General features: G+C 42.4%; 1 protein-coding gene across 1 annotated transcript in view; it reads left to right on the forward strand.

Annotated features, from left to right (window-relative positions):
• The first annotated feature begins 1102 nt into the window (after nt 1-1102).
• The window catches only part of FREM2 (FRAS1 related extracellular matrix 2), a 115548-nt gene continuing 92779 nt past the window's right edge, over nt 1103-23871 (forward strand). The window contains exons 1-2 of the mRNA XM_054271966.1: nt 1103-6251; nt 9900-9989. Of these exons, the coding sequence (XP_054127941.1) occupies nt 1103-6251; nt 9900-9989 (5239 nt within the window). The remainder of the gene's footprint in view (nt 6252-9899; nt 9990-23871) is intronic.

Raw genomic sequence — 23871 nt, forward strand, 5'->3', positions numbered from 1 at the left:
CTCTTTAGTGGTGTTTTTCGCTTTGTTAGAAACCTTTCCTAAACCAGCGCGCGGATCGCATTTCATAAACAACGAAGAATGTCAGCAACTGAGACACGCTGAATCGGAACTCGGAGCCTGCTATCGGGCATATTAAAAGGCAAGGAACTCCAGTCCGGGCTCTCTGTGATGTGCTTTTAACCGCAGGCACAAGGTGGCAGAGATACATGAGGCTTTCCTTCCCGCGCTGCCGTGACTCGCCGCCTCCGGGCAGTGACACTGGGCACGGACTCACTGGTGTCACTGATGCGCTGAGCGCCCGAGATTTATTTATTATCCGAGATTCTTTGTGGGGCACAGAACCGCGGGGCCGGCAGGCAGTTCCGCCGCAGCCCCGGGCCGCTTGCCCTCGTGTGACCCGTCCCGTTCTCCTTGGGGCACTTTTGTCACAGCCGCGTTCCCCGTCATCCGGACCCGGCTCTCGGGCAGCCCCGTTCCTGCCGCCGCTGGAGCTCGGGCGCTACCGCCGCCACCCCGCGGGGAAGGGAGACCCCGAGCACTGCCCGGCGGCGAGCCGGGAACAGCCCGGCTTTAGCTCTGCCCCGGGGCCAGGCGGGAGCGGGGAAGCTCAGAGCAGGCGGCGGCGGTGCGCTCCCGCCGCTCCCGGGGCTGGCAGAGGGGCGCTCCTATGCTCCGGGAAAGCCGCGCCGCCCTCCCCACGACTGGAGGGCTCCCTTCCCTTCTGGCGCCAGCAGAGCAATCCGCGCCACCACCTCCCCGCTCCCGCCGCTCTCCGACGCCTTCTCCTCCGCAACCTGTTGGGCGGCCGCGGGAAGGAGGGAAGGAAGGAGGGGGAGCCCCGACCCTCTCGTAACTTGCATGATTGGCACGCAGCTCTGCCCAATCGCGAATGGCGGCTTCTCCCTCCGCGGGTGCCCATTGGCTGCTCGGAGGCGCGGGGCGGGGCTTGCAGGGCCGCGGGGCTCCCCTCCGGAGCGGAGCGCGGCGCGCTCAGAGCGCAGCGTGTGCGCGGAGTGAGCGGCGCCGCGCCGGCGGCGGAACTGGGGCCGCGATTCGGCCGCTGCCGGAGGTTCCCGACGCTTACGCTCCGCCGGCAAGGACCATGCAGCCTCTCCCCGCCGGGCCGCGGCGGCTGCTGGCCGGTTTGCTGCTGCTACTGGCCGGGTGCGCCCGGGCTGGGGCGGAGGAGCCGCCGCCAGGCAGCAGCGCCGCGGTCTCCTCGCCGTGGTCGCCGGAGGCGGACCCCGTGGTGGTGGCCAACCGCGGGCTGCGGGTGCCCCTGGGCCGCTCTGCCTGGCTGGACCCCACGCGGGACCTGGTGCTGCAGGTGCAGCCGGGGGACCGCTGCCACCTCACCGTGCTGGACGAGGACCCGCTGTGGCAGCGCCCGGGCCGCCTGAGCCCCCGGCGCTTCCCCTGCGACTTCGGAGCCCGCGAGGTGCAGTACTCGCACCTGGGCGGCCGCAGCCCCGCCCGGGACCGCGTCCGCCTGCAGCTGCGCTACGACTCGCCGAGCCGCGCCCTGGTGCTGCCCCTGGTGCTGGAGGTGGAGGTGCTCTTCACCCAGCTGGAGATCGTCACCCGCAACCTGCCGCTCACCGTGGAGCGCCTGCGGGGCACCAGCAACCCGCTGGACGCCCGCAGCCTGGAGTTTGCCTTCGAGCCGGGCCGGCAGCGCTGCCGGGTGGGGCTGCTGCCGCTGCTGGCCGGGCTGCCCCGCTACGGAGAGATCCTCAACCACCCGCCGGCGGCGGGGGCCGGGGGCGGGGAGGCGGCGGGGGGCGGCCCGATGCCGTCCGTGATGTGGGACTGCGAGGAGTTCCTGCGCCTGGGGCTGCGCTACCGGCACACGGCCGCCGGCGGCTCCCCGAACCGCGACCTGGTGCCGCTGGTGGCCGAGCTGCGGGAGGCGGCGGGCGGCGGGGCGCTGCTGAAGCGAGAGTACTTCCAGGTGCTGGTGCGGATCCGCGCCGGGAGTGAGAACGTGGCCCCCAAACCCAGCTTCCTGGCCATGCTGATGATGGAGGTGGACCAGTTTGTGCTCACCGCCCTCACGCCTGACATGCTGTCAGCTGAGGATGCGGAGTCGCCGCCCGACCTACTGCTCTTCAACATCACCTCTCCCTTTGGTCCTGGCCAAGGCCACATGGTCAGCACGGACGACCGGAGCTTGCCTGTCACCTCTTTCAGCCAGCGGGACGTGCGGGAGCTGCGCATTGCCTATCAGCCACCCATGGAGGACTCCGATCGGGAGAGGCTCTTTGAGCTTGAACTGGAAGTGTTGGACCCAGAGGGTGCTGCCTCAGAGCCCTTTGCCTTCGTCATTGTGGTGAAGCCCATGAACACCCTGGCGCCCGTGGTGACCCGCAACACTGGTCTTGTGCTCTACGAGGGGCAGTCAAGGCCCCTCTCGGGCCCAGGGCCCAGCCCCAACCTGGTGGTCAGTGACGAGGATGACCTTGAGCAGGTGCGGGTGAGTGTGGTGGCAGGGCTGAGGCATGGCCACCTCACTCTCCTGGAGGACACCCCAGGACCTGCTGCCCCTCGTAAACACTTTACAGTGGCTGAGCTGGCAGCAGGCCGAGTCATTTACCAGCACGACGGCAGCGAGTCTCCGCTCAGTGACAACCTTGTGCTGCGGCTGGAAGATGGTGGCTCTCGCCACCGCGTTGAGTTCCTTTTCCCCATTACCCTGGTGCCCACTGATGACCAGCCACCCCTGCTTAATGCTAACACAGGGCTTGCCATGGCTGAGGGTGAAACAGTGCCCATCACCACCCGTGCTCTTAGTGCCACTGACATTGACTCCCAGGATGCCATCCTGCTCTTCACAGTGGAGTCTGGCCCCACGGCTGGGCAGCTCCTGCTCCGCCAGGCACAGCCACCTCCTGGCTGGGAAGAGGAGGAAGAAGAGGAGGGCTTTTCTTGGAGGAAGGTGCCAGGTGTAGCAGGGAGTTCCCTCATCTATGAAAAGCCAGTGAGAGAGTGGCTGCAGCAGGACATTGTGGAAGGGCGTCTCTTTTACCACCACTTCGGGGCTCACAGCCCTGGCCCTGGGGTTGTGTTGGACCAGTTCACCTTTAGAGTTCAGGATGACAATGACCCGCCCAACCGCTCTGGACCCCAGACTTTTGTGATCAGGGTACATCCTGTGGACAGGTTAGCCCCAGAGCTCCATAGCAGCAGCAGCCTGCATTTAATCGTTGCAGAGCAGCAGGTGACGCCCCTGCGCAGGAAGCACTTGTGTTACACAGACCAGGACTCAGGGGACCGGGAGCTTCGCTACACAGTAATCCAGCCCCCCACTGACACCGACTCCAACCACCCTCCCGAGGCTTATGGAGCACGCCTTGGATCCCTCGTGCTGACTGAGGATCACTCTGTGGAAGTTACGCATTTCACCCAAGCCCAGATCAACCATCACAAGATCTCGTACCGTCCCCCACAGGAGGAGCTGGGGGTGGCTCCTCATTTGATTCAGTTTCAATATCAAGTGCAAGATGCGGCTGGCAATGCAGCCAAAGGGACTTTCACCATCTACCTGCAGCCTGTGGATAACCAGCCTCCCGAAATCACTAATACTGGCTTCACTTTGCCTGAGGGAGGCAGCCATGTCCTTAGTCCAGCTGAGCTGGATGCCAGTGACACGGACACTGAACTTGCCCGTCTCAGATTTATCCTGACCCAGGCTCCTCGGTATGGCCAGTTGCAGCTCTCTGGGTACAGTCTGGTTCCTGGAGGCATCTTTGGCTTGGAGGATATCAGACAAGGGAGGGTGGTGTATGTGCACAGTGGAGCTGAGACCAGCAGTGATACCTGCAGGCTTGATGTGAGTGATGGGGTTCATTTTGTGCCCATCACACTGAAAATGAGTGTGCACCCAGTCGATGATGAGGTTCCTACGCTACGATTGCCCCCAGGCACTCTTGGTTCCTACCTCGATGTGCTGGAGAATGGTGCTGCTGAAATCACTGCTAATGTCATCCAGGGCATGGATCGGGATACAGATGACTTTATGTTGACCTTCATTGTAGAGGATCCTCCTCAGCATGGGAGCATCCTGGTTCAAGGAGTGCCTGCAGAGAGATTTTCCCAGAGAGATCTGCTGGATGGTGCTGTGGTATATGCTCACACTGGTGGTGAAATAGGCCTTCTGCCCAAGGAGGATCCATTCAACCTTACCTTGTCTGACCTCTCTGAGAAGTGGCGTGTCAGGGGCAACGTTGTTCAAGGAGTTTCGATCTTGGTGACCATTCTTCCTGTTGACAGTCAAGCTCCAGAAATTTTTGTAGGGGAGCAGTTCATGGTGACGGAAGGTGACAAACGGGTCATAACTCTTGCTCACCTCAGGGCTGAAGATGTGGATACTCCTAGCGATGATATACTATGCACAATTGTTGCTCAGCCCACATCTGGGTATGTAGAGAACATCTCTCCTGCCCCTGGATCTGAAAAATCCAGGGCAGGTGTAGCTATAAGTGCTTTTACCTTGAAGGACCTCCGTCAAGGGCACATTTTTTATGTCCAGAGTATACATAAGGGTGTAGAGCCTGTTGAGGACAGATTTGCTTTGCGCTGTTCTGATGGCATTAACTTTTCCCAGAGGCACTTCTTCCCCATTCTTGTTGTGCCGGTCAATGATGAAGAGCCTGAAATCTTCCTGCGAGAGTTTGTTGTGATGGAAGGCATGAGCCTGGTGATTGACACCCCCATCCTCAATGCAGTTGATGCGGATGTCCCTGCTGATGAGTTAACGTTCACAATCACCAGGCTTCCCAGGCATGGCCACATCGTGAACCAGCTGGTCAATGGAACTGTCCTGGTGGAGAGCTTCACCTTGGATCAGATAACAGAGAGCTCCAGCATTCTCTACGAACACGATGACTCTGAGACCAGGGCGGACAGTTTTGAGGTGCAGCTCTCAGATGGTAAACACACCGTTAGGAAAATGGTACCCATCATGGTTATTCCTGTAGATGATGAGACACCCAGAATGGCCATCAATGATGGTTTGGAGATTGAAATAGGGGAAACGAGAACTATTAATAACAGAATATTGAAGGCTACTGATCTTGATTCTGAAGACAAAACCTTGACATACATTATAACTTACGGGCCAGGACAAGGCCTCTTACAGAGAATAAAGCCTTCAGGTGGAGTTGAAAATATCACCCGGGGAATGAACTTCACCCAGGATGAAGTAGATAGAAATTTGATTCGATATGTGCATTTTGGCCAACAAGGAGTTCGTGATCTTATCAAGTTTGATGTGACAGATGGCATAAATCCTCTCATTGACCGCTACTTTTATGTGACAATAGGCAGCATTGATATTGTCTTCCCAGATGTCATCAGCAAAGGAGTTTCTCTGAAGGAAGGAGGGAAGGTGACCCTTACCACTGATTTGCTTAGTACCAGTGACCTGAATAGTCCAGATGAGAACTTAGTTTTCACCATTACCAGACCACCTGTTCGTGGTCATCTTGAATGCACAGATCAGCCCGGGGTACCAATCTCCACTTTCACTCAACTCCTGTTAGCAGGCAATAAAATCTATTACATTCATACTTCAGAAGATGAGGTGAAAATGGACAGCTTTGAGTTTGAGGTGACTGATGGCTATAACCCTGTGTTTCGTACTTTCAGAATTTCTATCAGTGATGTGGACAATAAGAAACCTGTTGTCACAATCCATAACCTGGTGGTGAGTGAAAATGAATACAAACTGATAACCCCATTTGAACTGACTGCAGAAGACAGAGATACACCTGATGCACTGCTAAAGTTTATCATCACTCAAATACCAGTTCATGGCCAGATCATGTTCAATAACTCCAAGCCAGTCACCACCTTCACTAAGCAAGATCTGAATGAAAATCTAATCAGCTACAAACATGATGGCTCAGAATCAGTTGAGGACAGTTTCTCTTTCACTGTTACAGATGGCACTCATACTGATTTCTATGTTTTCCCCAACACTGTGTTTGAAACAAGGAAGCCTCAGACTATGAAGATCCGAATAATGGCTGTGGACAACAGTGTACCTCAAGTTGTAATAAATAAGGGTGCTCAGACTCTCCGTGTTCTGGCCACAGGTCACATCGGGTTTCTAATTACCAACAAAGTGCTCAAAGTGGAAGACAGGGACAGTTTACATGTTACTCTTAAGATCAGAATCACAGAGGGTCCACGCCATGGCTTCCTGATTCACCTGGGGAAAGGCAACCATAGCATCAGCCAGTTCACACAAGGTATTACAATACTTCATGTTCTTTCTTTAGATCACTGGAAACATTATTTTTCACGCTAAACTCTATAGTAATTGATGGGAGAAATGTTCCAACAAAGAGTTTATTTAAAATGGCTTCATAATTTTTTACATCTGTTTATTTTTTATTACATCTGTGACAGCTTTAAACAGGAAATGTGGTCTGCTGGGTAAACACTGATCAAAGGAGCTTCATTTCTTTGGACAGCTTATTCCAAATAACTGGGATTTGCACTTTCTGCCAATCACAGTGATAAAAGTTTGGATAACAGAATTGGGCTGTACATCTTAAGAGACAGTGCTTTCTTTAACCAGTTTTATTTAGAAAATGCTATGGGAGTGGCCAAGCTATTATTAACTAATGGCTTGGGTATCAGTTGCTGTACAGTCTGAGCACACCTAACTGTAAAATCAAAATCCTTTCCCCACCAGTGGGAAATAGTTATTATGAGTGCATTTGTTAATTACACAAATTAACTTAATTACACCAATCTTTACCACAAAGTGTTTGTGGTAAATTAAAAGGTAATGTAAACATTTAAAAATTATGTTAGCGGTACTTACTTTTTACATGGTACTATAACATTCAGTGATTTAAATAGGGCAAAAACCACATGTGTCATATATTCTGAAATAAAGCCTCAACCCAAGGCTGTAACTTTAATTGAAATGGGAGCATTAGCTTTTCTCTGGAGAATTTTCCATGTTACTTTACAATGACTTAATGGCTAGTTAACTAACAATGAAATTAGGTTTTTTTGCAGCCTTCTGCAGCTGTGGAATGAGCAAACAGCACCAATAGCATGGACACTCAGAGTTAAATGGGCCCAGCCAGGCTGGGCTGTTGAGGTGAACACTTGCAGTTGGCTGTGTTTCATTTCACAAAGCCCATACTGGTACATAACATACGTGTTAAAGTCTTGGCTGTAGCAATGTTCTTGTCAGACATACCAAATCTTTCAAATAGGCCTGATGAACTTTGCAATGGCTGAAGTGTCTTAAGTTTTGCAATACTAGTGCAAGAAAGAGGATGAGAGGACACCAAACTGTCCAAGCTTTGGGGACCACCACAGTTCCTTAAATGTAAGGCTTCAGTAGTGAACTGTGAGTAATATTGAGACTGTTGTCAGAATAACTGAGTAACCAGAGAGAAAGGTAGTGAGCAAATAAACAGATTATCACTTATTTTAGTGGGTTTTGTCTTACATTGAAGAATGTGTAATTATTGAACAGGTGTTCTTTGAAAGCAGAGGAGGAACAGTGATATCCTTTTTTTTTTTGTTTTTGTTTTTGAGGATGTGTAGCACTTGGGAGAAGTACCTATTCCATTTCCTCCTGTGCCATGTGGCCAGGTGTACATTTGTCTGATGACCAAAATGAAGTTGCTACTTGGCTTTGAACTGGCTGTCCAACCATATGGCCTGAAGGCTGTCTTAATATCATGGGGCTGCCCAAGCTGAGTAAGAAGCATGCAGCCCTTAGGAAAGGTTGGTTTTAAAGCTAGTGAGGATCCCCAGAAAGTGGTGTAGCTTCACAGTTTCACACACAGCATGAGCACTCTTATTTTGTGTTGGATTGAAGGGTATTTTTAAGAAATACACATTTCCTCAATAATATTGGTCTTTGAGACCATATGGTTGTTGTCTATGGCCTTTGGTCATACTTATGCTATACTGAGACAAATAATTGTCTGATGTTCAGGGCAGAAATAAACAAGACCCTCTTTTGTCATATTCATTATGATCCCAGTCTAAGCACAGATTTTGCGAAGGGCTTTGGGAAGCCTTTGCATTGACTATTGGACCTGTTGTTATATGCTTTCTTTTTATGTTTTGATCTTCCCCTCTCTTTAAGCTTCTTATCCTGTCACGTGCCACCTCTTTCAAAATGCTGAGTAGTTCCAGTTTGATAAACACATGTGGGTTTTTATGGGGCCTGTAAAACTTTATTAGTCTTCCAGTTTATGTTGGAAGGGACTTCTCAAGGTCATTTGATTCTATCTCTACTCAAAACTGGGACAACTTTGAAGTCAAATGAAGCTCTTTAGAACATCATGCAAAAAAGTTTTGAAACCTGCTTGCTAGTTTGTGAAGTCCATACTCAAACTCCCATTTCTTGGATTTGTTCCTGTGGTTGTATGAACAGGCAGCCTGACCACTTCAAGTCGTGTAACAAGATTCATTGTGTGTAAGCAGCGGGAGCAGCCTACTTTTTCAGATATTTGTAACTGAAAGAGAGGACAGAGCAATTGTTTAGAACACAGATTTCTGATAGTGGGGATAATTATATTTTTGAAATAAAAAGTTATGCTTGATGTATTTTGAAATTAGAGAATTCCAGTACAAAACTAATTTTATTGGGCACTGTAGTTACACAATTAAAAATTGTGCTTATAACTAGGCAAATTATGATATAACTAGCACAACCTAATGAGCTATGGAAGCAGAGCATAGACTTGCTCAAGTGACTCCAAGCATGTTGTTAAGGAACAGAAAACAGGTCTTTCTTTGCAATTATTTTGACAAAATTAAGATCTTTGGATGGCAGGTGGCCTTTTTTCTTATGAGGTGGTCCTGGCCCTGCAAGCACCAGTTGAAGTGCTTTATGTATGCTGGAACCATGGATTTTGATAAGGCTACCCACATGAGCAGAGCTGAGTACTTATGTGTTTGCTGGATGAAAGATTTATGAACTCCACTGGCATGAAGAAGTATTTGTTTGCATCCTCTTTACAGCCCCATGAATTTTTGATCTTTAACTTTCAAACATTTATGGAAGAGATTCTTCAGTTACATATATTTGCTGATAATGCTCTCAGCTTGTTTGCACTCAAAGATGTCTGGTTACTTTTGGAACTGAAAATTTTGTGAAGCTCTGACAAAAGTGCTTTTGGGTTTTTTTACCCATGCATCCACCCTAACATCAGAGGAGAACTTGGGTGGTACTTGAGCTCCACTTTAATGTGATTGATTTCTAACACTTCTTCTTGAAAAAAGTATCAGACTTGGGTTTTTACCAACAGCAGTCCTTCAAAGAAAGTGACAAAAATTAGTTTTTATGTATATACATGTTTCTCATCTCAAGGAAACCAGAAAAGAAACAATATTAACAAATGTTTGTTTATTTTTTACATATTTTATGGTAACTGCTGGTTCAAAATTCTTCATCAGTTTTTTTTTCCTTACTGAAGTAATTTATGTTTACTTTAATTGCATCTATTTGGGTTCTTAAAAGAGTCAATCACTGTAACTGTCCTCTGCAGAACTTTGCAGGTTGAAGAATGACAGAATCAATATCCTTGTGGAGATACACCTCTGTTTAAGAAAAGGAACCACTAAAAATATGAAGTAATTCTGACTGTCAAGCCCATGTTTGTCAATTTCATTTCAGTTATTTTTGTAAATACAGCTTAAAAGAAAGAGAGCCCTGGGGAGGAGGAAGTAAAGGGAGAGAGAATGAATGATATTTGTTAGACTTCAACACTATTGATACTGAAATTCCTCAGTTCTGCTGTGGGACTTTGACCTCCCTCTTGTTGAAGCTAAACTATTTAATACATGTCAAATTTTTCTAAAAAAAAAGGTTTCTTATCTTCATAATTTAAAATAAAGTCTATTTTTCCTCTTTCCAGCTGATATTGATGATATGAAGATATGCTATGTTTTACGAGGGAGTGACAATGCCACCAGTGACATTTTTCATTTTTTGGTTGAAGACAGTGGTGAGTACTCCTAAAATCTCAGTTTTTCTTCTTTTTTAAAGACAAAGAATTTAAGTGTCCTTTGGGAGTTGAAGGACATCAAATTTAATTGAGGGAAGTCTGTGTTATCTCCTGGAATGTGATTGATTTTATGGCTTTCCTATATTTTGAACTATTTCTGATGATTGTGAGGAGAAGTGTCGATGAAATGATAATTGCACCTAATGAAAAAAATTTCAACCTACTCTGGCAAGAAAGTGAAATTCTGTAAGTCTACTCAGATACTACTTTCTGTAGTTTTCCCTTTGTATTCCCTATCCAGACTCTTCACACATAAATTATCCTAAATCTTTATCTTGAGAAAATTTTCATTTATGGTTATTGTTGCCTATCTTTTTAAAGGTTCGAGTTCTAAGACTATTCTTATCAAAATATTATTCATATCAAAACATGCACTTGTTGTGTAGAGTTCAAGTTTTTATTCTATGTACTTAACAGAATCCTCAATGGTTTGTCAAAGGTCTTTGTCAGGCAACTGGTGTCAAATCTCCTGGATAATACTATTTTCTGGGATTGTGAGAGATGCAAAAAAAATTATTTGAAAAAATTGAGAATACTGGCATGTACTTATTTGAGGGAGAACTATGTTGTGGTTTTTTTATTTGTTTTAAAAGCAGAAGGAAAGAACAGTTTAAAGGATAAGCAAAATAGATCAACAGGCTTTTTTTTCCCCCTTCCAGTCTGACTTAATGTGGATATGCCTAAATGTAGATATTCCTCTGTGTGGTAACAGGTGGCTAGATTGTGTTACTTTAATTCCTTTTTAAATAAGTGATACATAGCTCTATGAGTAATTGGCAATGAATTTTATTAGTTGATTTAATAATATACTTCTTAGAAAGTATGGTTCAAGTTAGCTGATTGTCAGCTCCTGTACACAGCTTGTGTTACTGCTTCACAAGAAGCATAGCCAATTAAGGGTATTAAGATCAGTGAACAGGGATTTGTCCTGTCTGTCACAGACTGGGCAGTTTTGTCACCATCTACCATTGCTGAAGGGGGATATTAAAACATGTTTTACTGTTTATTGTGCTGGACAAGCACAGAGAGAACACTACCTTTCGAGACTTTTTGAAATGCCTTTGCAAATCTTTATGACATTAGAGACCAGGTAGTGGTATAAGAGTTTGCAACACGACTTATTTTCCATAAATGTTTTCTTTTCACTGAGATATAGGTTAGAGAAACTTAAAGGTACGTAAAATGGAACATGGGATGCTGTCTTTTCATAGCAATACTTTTTTATAACAGATGTCACCACAAGGTGACATTGTTCATGACATTGTTCATGATTTTTGAGTTATTCTTTTAGTAAGTGAACAAATATTCCATCTTGAGATTGTTTAGAGGTTTTATGTGATGGGGTAATTAAAGCTGATGAAAGTTTGCTCTCAGTGAGCTGTTTAACATCAGTTCTTAAAACTGAGTTGCCCCTTGAGAGACCAACATTTCTGGGAGTTGTCTCTGTGCTATTTAATACTTCTTAGTAGCAAATACATTGTCAAAGTAAATTGCACCTAATATATGAATTTTCTTTTTCATTGGACAGCTTACCTGTCACATCTGCTTCTATTTGGCAGAGTTGTAGCAGCCAGTCAGTTGTAACAGCATGCTATTTTTCAGAATACAAAGAATCATCATAACAAGGTGCTTGCTGATTTTTTAGAGCCTTTGGAAGCTGTGACATTACTGTCATAGACACTACTTAGCTAGATGGTAAGATGGCTTTTGCTATCCTGAGGCTATTTGTTGACAGAAAAATGAGCTGTGTTGCATTTCACAGTATTTCTGATTTTGAAGATGGTAAAGATGTATTTAAAGTTGATGAAGTTGTGATCAAAACATTAGTAGTTTTCTGTCTGAAATATCTCAAGTTTATTAGCAATGTCTTTAGAATCTGTAACAGCTGAAAAATCCAGCAAATTAATCTACTTCTATTTCCACCCTCCTGAGAAAGACTTCAAAGCCAGTGTTTTGCAACTCAGATGTATTTTGGCAGACTTTCAGTTGTACCAAGCCTATTGTTTAGGATTTTTTTTGATTTTAAGCCAAATCATATTAAGACTCCACACAAGAGCTGAGTGAAAGATGGAGCACAGGTGATCAACATCCATTGTAGAAAGCCACGCTTCAGACTTCTTCAAGATTTTTGCAGTAGTAACAGGTTTGTGCTACCTTGCATTGCCTAGTGCTATAAATCAAATAAGGGGGACTTCACTTAAACTGAATTGTGTGATAGTCCCTGAGTGATCTGGTTTAAATCAAGAAGCATTTCAAAATGTGATTTAATGAATGAATATACATTTGTATAATTCAGCTAATGTAATTTCAAATGACATAAAAACCCTAAAATAAGTCACATCTTGTAATCCAAGTTTTTTGTATCTTCTAGGCTTTCATGCCTCAGCAAGGGGAACATACAACAGCACTTCTGCTCTTTTCATGTGATGTGAATTAGAAAGTTATTTTTGCCCTAGACCTGTAGTGTTGCCTGTAAAATTCTTTTCTACATGTCCTGTGATATTTGTTCATAGTGTCTGAACTGCAAATAGGAGAAGAGCATGACTTCCTCTAGGTCTGTCCTTGGTGGCTGATCTGCCATGCTCCTTATACCTATGACTTATGAAAGCAAATGCAGAAGCTTTTTGTCAGCCTTTTAAATGAGGAAAGTCTGACTGGGGCCTGAGGCTGTTATTTCATGCAATTGCCTGGAGACCAAGTACCAGAAGTCATCAAACTGCTCTGGTGTGAGCTTTGTTGTGGATTTGGAATTTTGTTTATATTCTCACATGCAGTAGTATTTATGGTAAGCAAGTTAGGGCAACAGCAGCCTGGGTGGGTAGGTGAGGGGGAAAGGGCCAAGTCAGCCCTCTGGCCCCTTGCCTGCTCCCTTCTCGCAGTGGGAGTGAGGTGAGTGCCATGCTGCACACCAAAGCATGACCTGGGCCCTGAAAGCATGAAATATGGCACTGGAACAAGGCTGTTTGCTTAGTGGCCAGCAGAGAAAACTGATGGACAGACAAACAAAGAGTAGCTTGGGGGTTATGGCTAGCTCATAATAAACTTTGTGATGCTAACTAAAGAGAACGGACACGGGCTGAATATGAAGAGAAAGGAAATCCATTTAAAAGGAAAGTAAGTCCTTAGGACTATAATTAACAAAGAAGAGCATAGGCCTGCTGTATTCAAACCAAAATTAGAGGTTTCACCAGGAAGAACTGGTTGAGATTTAAAGTTCTGAAGGAGTCTTATTGTCAGCATCAATTACATACAAATGTATGGCTGTAGAGATTTCCTGGCTTTAAATGGCATTTTTAATAAGAGCAATTAAAAAATAAAATAAGCTGGACACAATTCCCCTTTTTATCAATGCTAATGTTTTTTAAAGTTAGAAAGCTTATGCTTCCTGTGTAGGGGAGATGTTCTGCTATAAAGTGGGTGAACCCATGCATTTCTGTTGTATTTAGAATAAGAAGACTCTGTAGTATATCAGATGCTGCTGAGTTGGTGACATTTTCAAAGAAACTACTGTGGTTTAATTTCCATTTTGTTTTGAATTCTAATCTTAAAATAATCATGTGGAGATCTTTAACACCGAAAAAGTGTTATGAGTCCATTTCTGCGTAACTTTGAAAGAAGAGTGGCATTTTCTTTTTCACAAAGGTTGCAAAATAGTCTCAGTTGAGTCACATTCCTCAAGAGTGGCCTCTACATTCCATTAAGAAGGTGGAGAAAAAACCCTTCTTAGCAAGTGCAAGCATGTGACAGTGGTGAATCCTGATGCTTACATTATAAAAATCCTTAATTCAATTATTAATAAAGGAATGAATGCTACCAGAACTCAGGGAAAGCAGAATTTTTATTTCTCATGGGGAGGTAAAATGCAAATCTCGACTGATAGCTAAACTCCTGCATGTATTTCTGGTTTGTAAGTTTCAACACTATTACAAGACTCAGAAGACTGAAAAAAAAAGATCCAGTTGAAAATGCTTGTCTTTTAATAAATGAAAAACACACTCATAGACTAAATTAAATCTGATAATTTTAAGGAGAAGCTGCAGTTTCTGCAGCAAGTTCATTTTACTGGAAGCTAGGCAAAATTATGTGTGTAGGGCACTGCATAGAGTTGGTGCTTCAGCTGTGCAAAATTGCATTAATCTGTATGGAATGAAAGTTGACACAGAAATTAGCTCCAGTTGAGCTAATGCTGAGCTCTGATGCCTGTTTCAGAAAACTGCACACTACAATTTTATGCTACATCCCTTATGAGTTTTCTGAGGCATTTTTACTCCTTATGTGAACTGGGCATGGAAAATGCAGTTAAATCTGAAGTCTGTTGTTTACCTTCTCTTTATTCTTTGCTCATCTGAGATTCATTATTGTCACTGCAGTAAGTTGTAATAATTGACTAAGAATCTGGATTTAATGCCCAGCTATCCATTCTGTAGATGATATTTTCTCATAAAAGGTGCTATTTCAAATAATCTGAAACTGGTTGAACTGGTTTAAGGCAGTTTTTTCGCCAGATTCTGCTGATTGTGTAGTGTAAAACAAACATACCCCAAAACTGGCAGTAAACTCAACCCCCAGCAGAACATCCATGCCTCCAGAGGCAGTATCGAGATGAAATACATTCCCCTGCCCAGCAGTGGGTGTCTGGGGTAGCAGCACTACTGTGGCAGCATGTGGACTGCCTGTTAGAGAGCAGCTATTGTATTCTTCTTTTGATTCCCATAAGAAAAATTCTTTATTCTATTTAGGTTTTGTAGATAACTCTGAAATGTTCAAGATCAGGTCACGTAAAGTCAGTGAAGGAATGTTCATCTCTTTTAAATAGTGGTCTGATCCCAGATATTTTTAAAAGAAGACCTTGTTCTTGGCCGGCTTGTTACTTGACTAGTGCTCTCATCGCAGTAGTTTGCTGTGTTTGTTCTCCCTCCTCCCCTGTCTGTCTTCTGAAGCTTGGGAAACTATCAACCGGGATTGCAGCAGCCATGGAAGAAATCTCTGTGTTCAGCCTTAGTATTTTTTTTGTTGCAAGAGGCCAATGCCACACTAGTAATAATGCAAAATATTACTAGTGTGGCATTAATCAGTTCTGTTACATTTTCCTGTTTTGAGTAACAAAATGAGATTAGACTGATGTGGGCTTTTTGGTCTGGAGCATTCTAAAAAAACACCCTGATTGTGTGAGGAGAAAACCCATTTCCTATTCAGCTTTAATTTGAGCCATAATCTGCCTGTCCCTTCCCTAACTTCATTCTCTGCTCAGTGCTTGAGTCCTCCAAACTGTTTCTTTAGGACTGCTATGATATCTTGCAACACCTTGCCTCAAGGGTAGAATGGTTTCAAAGGAGAAGTAATGACAGATTCTCATAGCTGGTTTAGGAATGTCAGGATCGCTAGGGAAACAAGAATTGTTTCATTTCAGGCTCTTTGGGCAGCTTTTCTGACTTAAAGCCAAAGCATCGCAAAGCCACGGCTCACTAAAACTGGTGATTTACATCATTAGCTAAATCTTACTTAAACTTTTTGCTATAGATCCCTAAATGCCTTAACACAGTACTGCATTTTGCTGTACTAACGTTTGACTAAATCCCCACTGAAGCAAGAATCTTTCAAAAAGAATTCCCTGAAATTAGCCTTTAAGTCAAATTTATGGGAAAAATTAATAAACTTTCCCCAAATATGTTTATGCAAGAAATAAAGAATCACGTTCCACTGCCTAGAATAAACTCTCCATTAAGTTTGTGAAATATAGGTATTGTATCTGTCATCCTTTGTTTTGCTAAACAAATATTTTTTAGGAACTTTACCATTCTAGTATGCTTTATTAATTTATGAGGGAATAATATTTCACCCTTGACTTTAATTATTAAACTATAACAGTTGTCAGTGCTATTTTTCAAAGCCAAAATGCCAATGTTTTTTCCTGGGTGAGCTATAATAATAATAGTGTCATATCAGACCTTTTGTACTGAATATTTGATAGTTCCTAAAGTAGCAAATGGGTAAAATACGATTGGGAGTTATTTGCAGCATCCTTGTTTGACCTCACTTATAGCATTTGGGCACACAAGTCTTGGCAAGACACATCAACTACATTTATCTTTGGCTTAAAAATGAAGACATCACATGTTGGTGGTTTTTTTGCCATCATTTGCCAAGTGCTGTATTGGATTCTGGTCCATTGCCAGGCTTGTTGCTGCTGTTTTAACATACTCTAGGATGGTGCCTGAACAATTTTCCACATGTCACACTTCTTACTGTAAGTATTATCAGAGGGTTTAAATTGCTTGACACTACAGTTTCTATATTTAAAAAAATCAAAATAAACTGTACTGTAAATAAAAGATGAGTTCACGGGGATGTTATTGTCAATGTGGCTGCAAGGTGTCAGCAAAATTATCTATCTGTGAAAATATACAGGATTAAGAGATGCTTATATGGGGCATATAGAAAGTCTGGTACAAGCCTTACTAATCTCAGTGAAAAGATTTTCATTGACTTCTGTACTAGTTATTATATTGGTCTCCTTGTCCTGGCATTTTAGACTCAATCATGGGAATTACTGAATTTTCCATTTCTAACTTGAATATCACCTTATCCTCCAAATATGGACATAGAAAAGACCTGCTTTGTGCAGTTGAAACAAGACATTTGAGACAAATTAAGGTAGCTGTGTGATTTAGCAAGAGAAGTTTTGTTTGGTTTTGATTATTTGAGTTCAAATGTGATTTTATCCAAAAACAAAGCTTTCCCTCTGCTCCCCATCCTGGATTTTTAATAATTGTTTTTTTTTTTTTAAAGCAATGCAGTGTAATTGAAGGGGTGAGTTTAGATATTGCCTTGGATTAGTAAAGGAGAGTCAATTGTGATTTTAATTGTCTTTTATACTGAATTTAGGGCTTTTTGTCCAAACATGGAAGTCTCAGATGCAATTCCTTCCTTCATTTCAGAGGCTTTTTAACCCACACTTCCACTAATGTGCCTTTGCTTGCATTCTGGCCTGTTTTCTATTGATTTTCTGTTTGCTGCCCAAGTAGATGAGTTCTTAATTACTCTTTTGTATTGTTACATGGGGCCATGGGGCCAACAAATTCTGTATTTTTTTTTTTTTTTTTTTTTGGTGTTCTCTCCTCTTCTCCTTTTCTCCCTATCTTTCTCCTTTGCTGGTGACACTGCTATGTTCCACAGAATAAAATGGATTAAACAGGCCAGTTAGGATCAGTGCCTTGCAGAATAACCCTTAGGCTGGTGGTTTAGATCAGGGTTTAGAGAAGGCAGATATTGATTCTGTTCCAGTTCTCCTTGAGTCAGGGCCAATGGTCTTCCCTGTAGAATGGGTGCCTGGACTGTTGGGCTGATTGAATTGAAAGGAAATGTCTCAAACGCCAATACCTGTTGATAGTATTTTTCTAGTTTCCACCTGAGATCACTTGCTGAGTAATCACACTTTCAAAGAACAGACGCAGTTGCAACAAAGTTTACCAGTTCAGCACTTGGAGCTCAATCACACTTGTTTTCCTGAGCTGAATAGTGCCATTGATTTCATTTGACCTGGTCAGATGAGAGACAACGAAAGTATAAGGTAGCCCTATAAGTACTTAACAGGCTTCTTACTTAAAAATAATCCACAATTTAGCTTTTATATTCTTGTGATAAAGAGTAAGGCCCAGATAGCAGCAAAAGAAGCATGACAATGAGCAGTAAAATTAGGTCAAAATGCAAGAATTAAAGGGATTAAGAAGACACACAAGGCTTAAGTAGAAGAATTGAGAACTCTCAGCAGTAACACTGATTGCCAGTGACATGAGAACCTGCAGAAAGACGCTAATTCCTAAAGTGAACTATAATAAGCTTGTGAAATTATCTTGGTAGTCAGTTGGAAATATTTTTGATTTGGATATTCTGAAGACTTCTAGAGAAGGGACACTGCCTGCTGTCAAGAAACCCTACTAACAGCTTATTTAATTTCCCCAATTCGTTTTAATCAAGGGATTCTAAACAGCCCTCAAGATAAGTTTAGCTTTTATCACTTCACTGGCCAGTTAACTGTGTAGAGTCCTCTAGGGTTCCCATAAAGGTCTGTTTGAGTAGTAAAAAACTGTATGCAGGAAGTTTCTGGATTTCTTTAAAAATTACATTGATATTTGTTCAGAGTAATAAGCGTCTCTGAAACAAACAACAGATGCATAAAAAAAAGTATTCCAACAAGAAAGGTTAGTGAGTATTAAGTAATTAGTAAGTACTAATCTATGGAAGGATGCTAAAAATCAAATTAAGTTAAAAATGGGGAAAATATAATGATGGCATATTTTGTCATCAAAATCTCTCAATTTTTGCAACATTCTCAGTGGTGCAAGTTTCTCTTTGCCTTGCTAGATATTATAAGGGCAATTCTTGCCTTGTCAGCCTCTGTGTTTTTTCTGGAAAAATGAAGGCCGACTAGAAGAAGTTCAACAAGGCAAAGTGCTGGCTTCCAGTCTTGTGTCAAAATGATCCCATGCATTACTACAGGCTGGGGGAAAAGGACCTGGGGGCACTGATTGGCAACAGCTGGACATGAGCCAGTGTGTGCCCAGGTGGCCAAGAAGGCCAGTGGCATTCTGGCCAGCAGGATGAGGTCAGTGATTGTCCCCTTCTAGTCAGCACTGGTGAGGCCACACCACGAATCCTGTGTTCAGTTTTGGGCCCCTCCCTACAAGAAGGACACTGAGGTGCTGGAATGTCCACAGAAGGGCAGTGGAGCTGGTGAATGGTCTGGAGCACAGGTCCTGTGAGGAGCATCTGAGGCAGCTGGGGGTTTTTACCCTGGACAAAAGGAGGCTCAGGGCAGACCCCACTGCTCACCACCTGCTGCCTGAAAGGAACAGGTAGTGAGGTGGAGGTTGGCCTCTTCTCCCAGGTGACAAGTGGCAGGACAAGGGGAAATGGACTCAAGTCACACTAGGGAAGATTTAGATCGGTTATTTGAAAAATTTTTCATGGAAAATCTCATCAGGCGTTGGAACAGGCTGCTTAGGAAAGTGGTTGAATCCCCATCCCTGGAGGTATTTAAAAGCATGTGGATGTCATGATTTAGTGGTAAACTTGGCAGTGCTGGGTTTGTGGTTGGAATCAATGATTTTAAAGGTCTTTTCCAACCTAGATGATTATATCATTTTTTGAAATTAAAAGCCAGGAAGGATACCATCAGAGTGAAAATCCTATTAGAGTGAATGAATTAATTAGATTTGTGTTGATTATTGTTTGGGTTTGGTCTAGGTCAGATTATCTTAGACTGGTATAGTGTGGCTTGTTTTCTCTAGGGCTTCCTTCAGTTAATTTTTCTTTAACAGATTTAACCAATTATTTTTTGGTTTTATTACTAGAAAAGATTTCATTTAGCAGTAGGCCCTTAGGAAGCTCTTTGAGAAGACAAAAAAAAAATTCCCCTTCCTGAAGAAGGATATTGACTTGTTTAAGTTCAAGTCATTAGTAAAATATTAATTCAGTTGGCTTGATACACCTTTGCCCTGAATGTTTGCCAGGATTCCAATCTCGGTAACTCTTAACTTAAGTACCAGCGTTGCACTTCTGTCACTGCTCTATAATGCACATTTTCTTCAAGACTGTAGGAATGCTGTTACCACACACTTTGCTGCCTCTCTAAAGCTTTGTAGTTAGGGAACAACAATAATTAGAGAGGGAATTGTAAGGATACCTTTTAAGAATCATTTGAAGCCTAATTCAAAGCCCAGTGCCTCCAGTGAGGCTCTTTGTGCCTCAAGGTTTTTGGTTTGAGCCTCCATCACTGAAATCAGTGAGAAATTTTTTTTCACTCACTACTATGGTGTTCAAGAGCATGTTGTGCAAGATAAGATTCTCACAGCTAAAAGGTTATTCAGCTGTCCCTAAAACTATTTTGCCCTAGAAGTTTTAATTTTACGGCCTTCAAAGTATTTGATTTCTTATTCCGATGTCTGCTTTTTAGGCAGAACTTGTGAACTCAAGAGCCTGAGACACTGTAGCCAGTTAAAAAAAAGCCACTATATTATTTCAAGACTTTCCTGGGCTTTGTGCTGAATTCAGTCAATGTCTATGCCATTAAACTGGCTCATCATGACCATAGAGCATTTGTAGTCCTGTGTGCTCAGATACATCACTCCTGAGAGAATTGCACTGAGAGTGTTTTGGGTAGAGATACAAGATGCTAGTGGAAAGGAAACCTGTCAATACCTTTTTCTTTTCCTGTCAGATGCACAGTGCATCACACTCAGCTCCATCTTTAGGGATAGATGATGCAGTGTTGTACATTTGGTCCAAATGACAGAGTTTCTCTACTGGGCATTTTGGGTGGGATTTTGTCCCGGATTAATCCTAATCAGGTTGAGGTCCTTGAAGTGCTGTATTAATAGCCATAATAAATTTAGGTTTTGTGCATAACCTTGAGGATGAGTAGATCTAGATGTGGCATAGTAACAATTGCTCTGAATTCTAATCCAGATTTGCCCATAGTTTCCTGATAATGTGTATTTGGAATTACATAAATCATGTAAGTATTAAACAGAGCAGTGTTCTGCACTGGCAAGGTGTACATTTTAGTTGGTGAAGTGGACATTTTCAAGCTTGTTGGCTGATTTGGGTATTACACTAAACATCAGAAAGGACATGAGATTGACAGTGTCTTGCTTTTACTTATTAAATCATTGCATATTGTACGTGTTGCAGATATTTGAGACCTGTGCTCAATTTTCTGTGCTGCCTGAGAAATCTTAAATAGATCTTTTGTGTAAAACTGCTGTTACCTTTAGGCTGTAGGAAATGTGAGTTAGCCTGTGCTCCTGCAGAATCCCGTTGTTTGTATACAAGTGGCAAGTGGGAATGAGACAAAGCAAAGTATTGCTTTTGTTACTGTTTTGCCATTACTGAAAAAACACAGACAAGAAGAGGAAAGAGTAGCTGGAATAGGCAGACTTTATGCTTTGAACCAAAGTTTTATGACTGCAGTGGTTGAAGGCGCCTAAAAATGAAGGATTTCATTGGGATTCATCAGCCAGCCCATAAGCTCAAATACTTTCATCTAGCTCTCCTTCCCCACATTTACAATATGCTTGGTTCTTATTTTAAAATGTACTACTTCCCACCTGTTGAAAGATCTCAACTGGGCTAGATTCAAATAAGCAGGATAATTTTCACCGGTGTTGTTCTGCCCTGAATCATGTAATGCATAATTCTTGAGTTTCAGATTATGAAGTATGCAGGAACGGATCACAATAGAAAAATGTTTTATACAGTCACTTGTTTATTTAAGGGAAAATAACTCTTTAAAAGAAAAAGTACTAACATACTTTTAACATGTAAAGTACCTTATTTTTTGTGTTCCTATTCCCCATTCAATACACATAACCTAACCACCCACATCTCTACACCAAGGTACTGAGCCTGCAGTGATTCCTGTATCATGTCTCCACCAACTCAAATTATGCTACTATTTAAACTCCTGTACTGAATTGTTAGGTTCATAGCACAAGTAAATTCAAGATTATATGATTTATTTTGATCAGCCCATGAAAATAGAGTGGCATCATATTTCAGTTAATGCCCTACAAATGTTTACTAAACCTTTAGGAAAGAGGATGAGACAGGGAAGAGAAATATTTTTTATGAGATTGGTCTTTTTCTTTTTATTGAGTTTCCTTACTGTATCCCCAAAATAGCCTTTAACTAATTCCATTTTTCTGTCATTCAAGAGAACTGTTTCTGAGAAAATGCATTTTGCTACTCTTAACACACTTGAAAATTGAAAGAAGCCTCAAATGAATCTAGATCTGAGAAATGCAAACCCATTGAATGAAATGTTAGTCTTAAAGTTGTAAAAATTTCAACATATTGAGTAAGAAACAAATGTAGTTTTAGACCTAGCCTCTTTGTAGTTACTACTATTATTTAAAGTAGTTTGATAATCATCAGTCATAGGAACTCTGCTTGAAATCATATGATAAAATTATGTCCTTCCCTCAATTGCTACTGTAACCACCGATTAAAGCAAATAACTTAAGTATGCAACTTGTGATTTTTCATGGTTCTTTAAACTTCCCTTAATTAAACACTTCAACCAGGCCTTATTCATTGTTTTGAGGTCCCAGATTCATCTAAACCTCTGAGGAGGAGACATTCCTGGATCAGTATCTGGTTACTGAGTTACTGAGATCTCAAGGGACTGCCTTACTTTCTGACACTGTCTGCTTCTAGGAACCTTCATTTAACTGGGGCACCTCAGAGATTCCTCTTATGTGTGATGAATCTGTTGTTGAACAGACTTCCCCTGGCTTCCACAGCTAAAAGAAAATAAATCTAAATCCTCTGTGGACTTCTATTTTTAGTAATACTGTTTGCAAGGTCTTTGGGATGGAGCTGGGACATACTTTTGCAAATGCAGATGGAATCTGATTTGACTATGCATGGCTTTGCTTGATTGGTCCCTCATCAACAGGAAAAGTGTTATTTAGGTAAAAAAATAGCTTCTATAATGTTTTTTCCTGCACTTCAATTTTGTGCTTGGAATGGAATATATGGACATTGGAGTAAAAATATGTTGTAAAACATCTAAATATTCTTTGTTTAAATCTTGTGGTTTTCATACCTTTTGAGTATTTTTGAAACATAATAATTTTTGTGTAGATTTTTTTCATTCAAGTATTAATTTTGACTTGTGAAGGGTGTTTTTGGGTTTTTTGTTTGTTTGGTTTTGGGCTGGGTTTTTTGTTGGATTGATTTGTTTGTTTGGGGGCTTTTTTGGATTTTTTTGGGGTTTTTTTTGTTATATTTCATGACTCAAAAGATTGAGTGGTAAGATTGAGTATTAGGTGTGCAGATAACAATTATGAGTTAATATAGGCTTTTTTTCTACAACATTTGACATAGCAATGCATTACAAAATGAGCTTAAACATTTAGCAAATGCTGAGTTTCATGAAGTTGACAGTTTGGACAGTTTATAATGTTTTGTTTGAAGGATTGTGGAACTTGTCAAGTTTTGCAAAAGCTGGGAAGTATAATTTCCTGAGAGGCCTTGTTTCATTAAACGTAACAGTAATGGTGATTTTGCTAAACAAAGAGGCTAAGCTGCTTCTGGTCTGCTGGCAATTTTTAGATGCTTGATTTCTATGTTTCACCCATGTTAGGAGGTGGCATCACAAGGATCAGTGGCTGGAATTTGAATGCAGAACAATTCAGCTTAGAGATAGGAATGTAGTTTTTAAAAGCAGATGATCTTAACTGGTAAGAGATTTCCAAGGCAAGTGGCAAATTCTGATGTCTTCCGGAACAGGTATCTTACAGAAAAACACCCCACCTGTGAAACTACATCCAACACAAAGTTACTGAATGGACTACTAGGTTCTCTCAATGCAGAAAATCAAGCTAAATCATTACAAATGCCTCTTTTGGCCTTGAAATTAATAGAGCAGGAATTTGTAGAAACTCTCAACTATTACTGATTTTGCCTGCATTTAGAGATAGCAGCAAATCTCTCCTGGAAACTTAGAAAAAACTGAAAAGACAATATATCATTTGAGAAAATTCTTACCAGTTCTGCTCTATCAAATTGTATATATAAGAAACAATCCTTACTCCTCCTTGACTCTCCTCAGAGATCCTTAAGGAAATTCAGAAGTGCTATTGTGAAAGTCATAGAAGGACCTTTTAATCCCATAGCTGAGAAGCCAAGAATTCAAAGGAGATAAAATGAAACCTGAATGGTACAGACCTCAAAACCTGTGGATTGTTATAGCTTTTCATATAGTCAGTAGTTATTATTTGTTTAGTATTTCAACATACAATCTTATCCCTCTCCCACC

Source organism: Melozone crissalis, unplaced genomic scaffold (assembly GCF_028551555.1).
Source record: "Melozone crissalis strain CALT ecotype California unplaced genomic scaffold, PUWL_Pcris_2 ptg000013l_1, whole genome shotgun sequence".
Taxonomy (NCBI): Eukaryota; Metazoa; Chordata; class Aves; order Passeriformes; family Passerellidae; genus Melozone; species Melozone crissalis.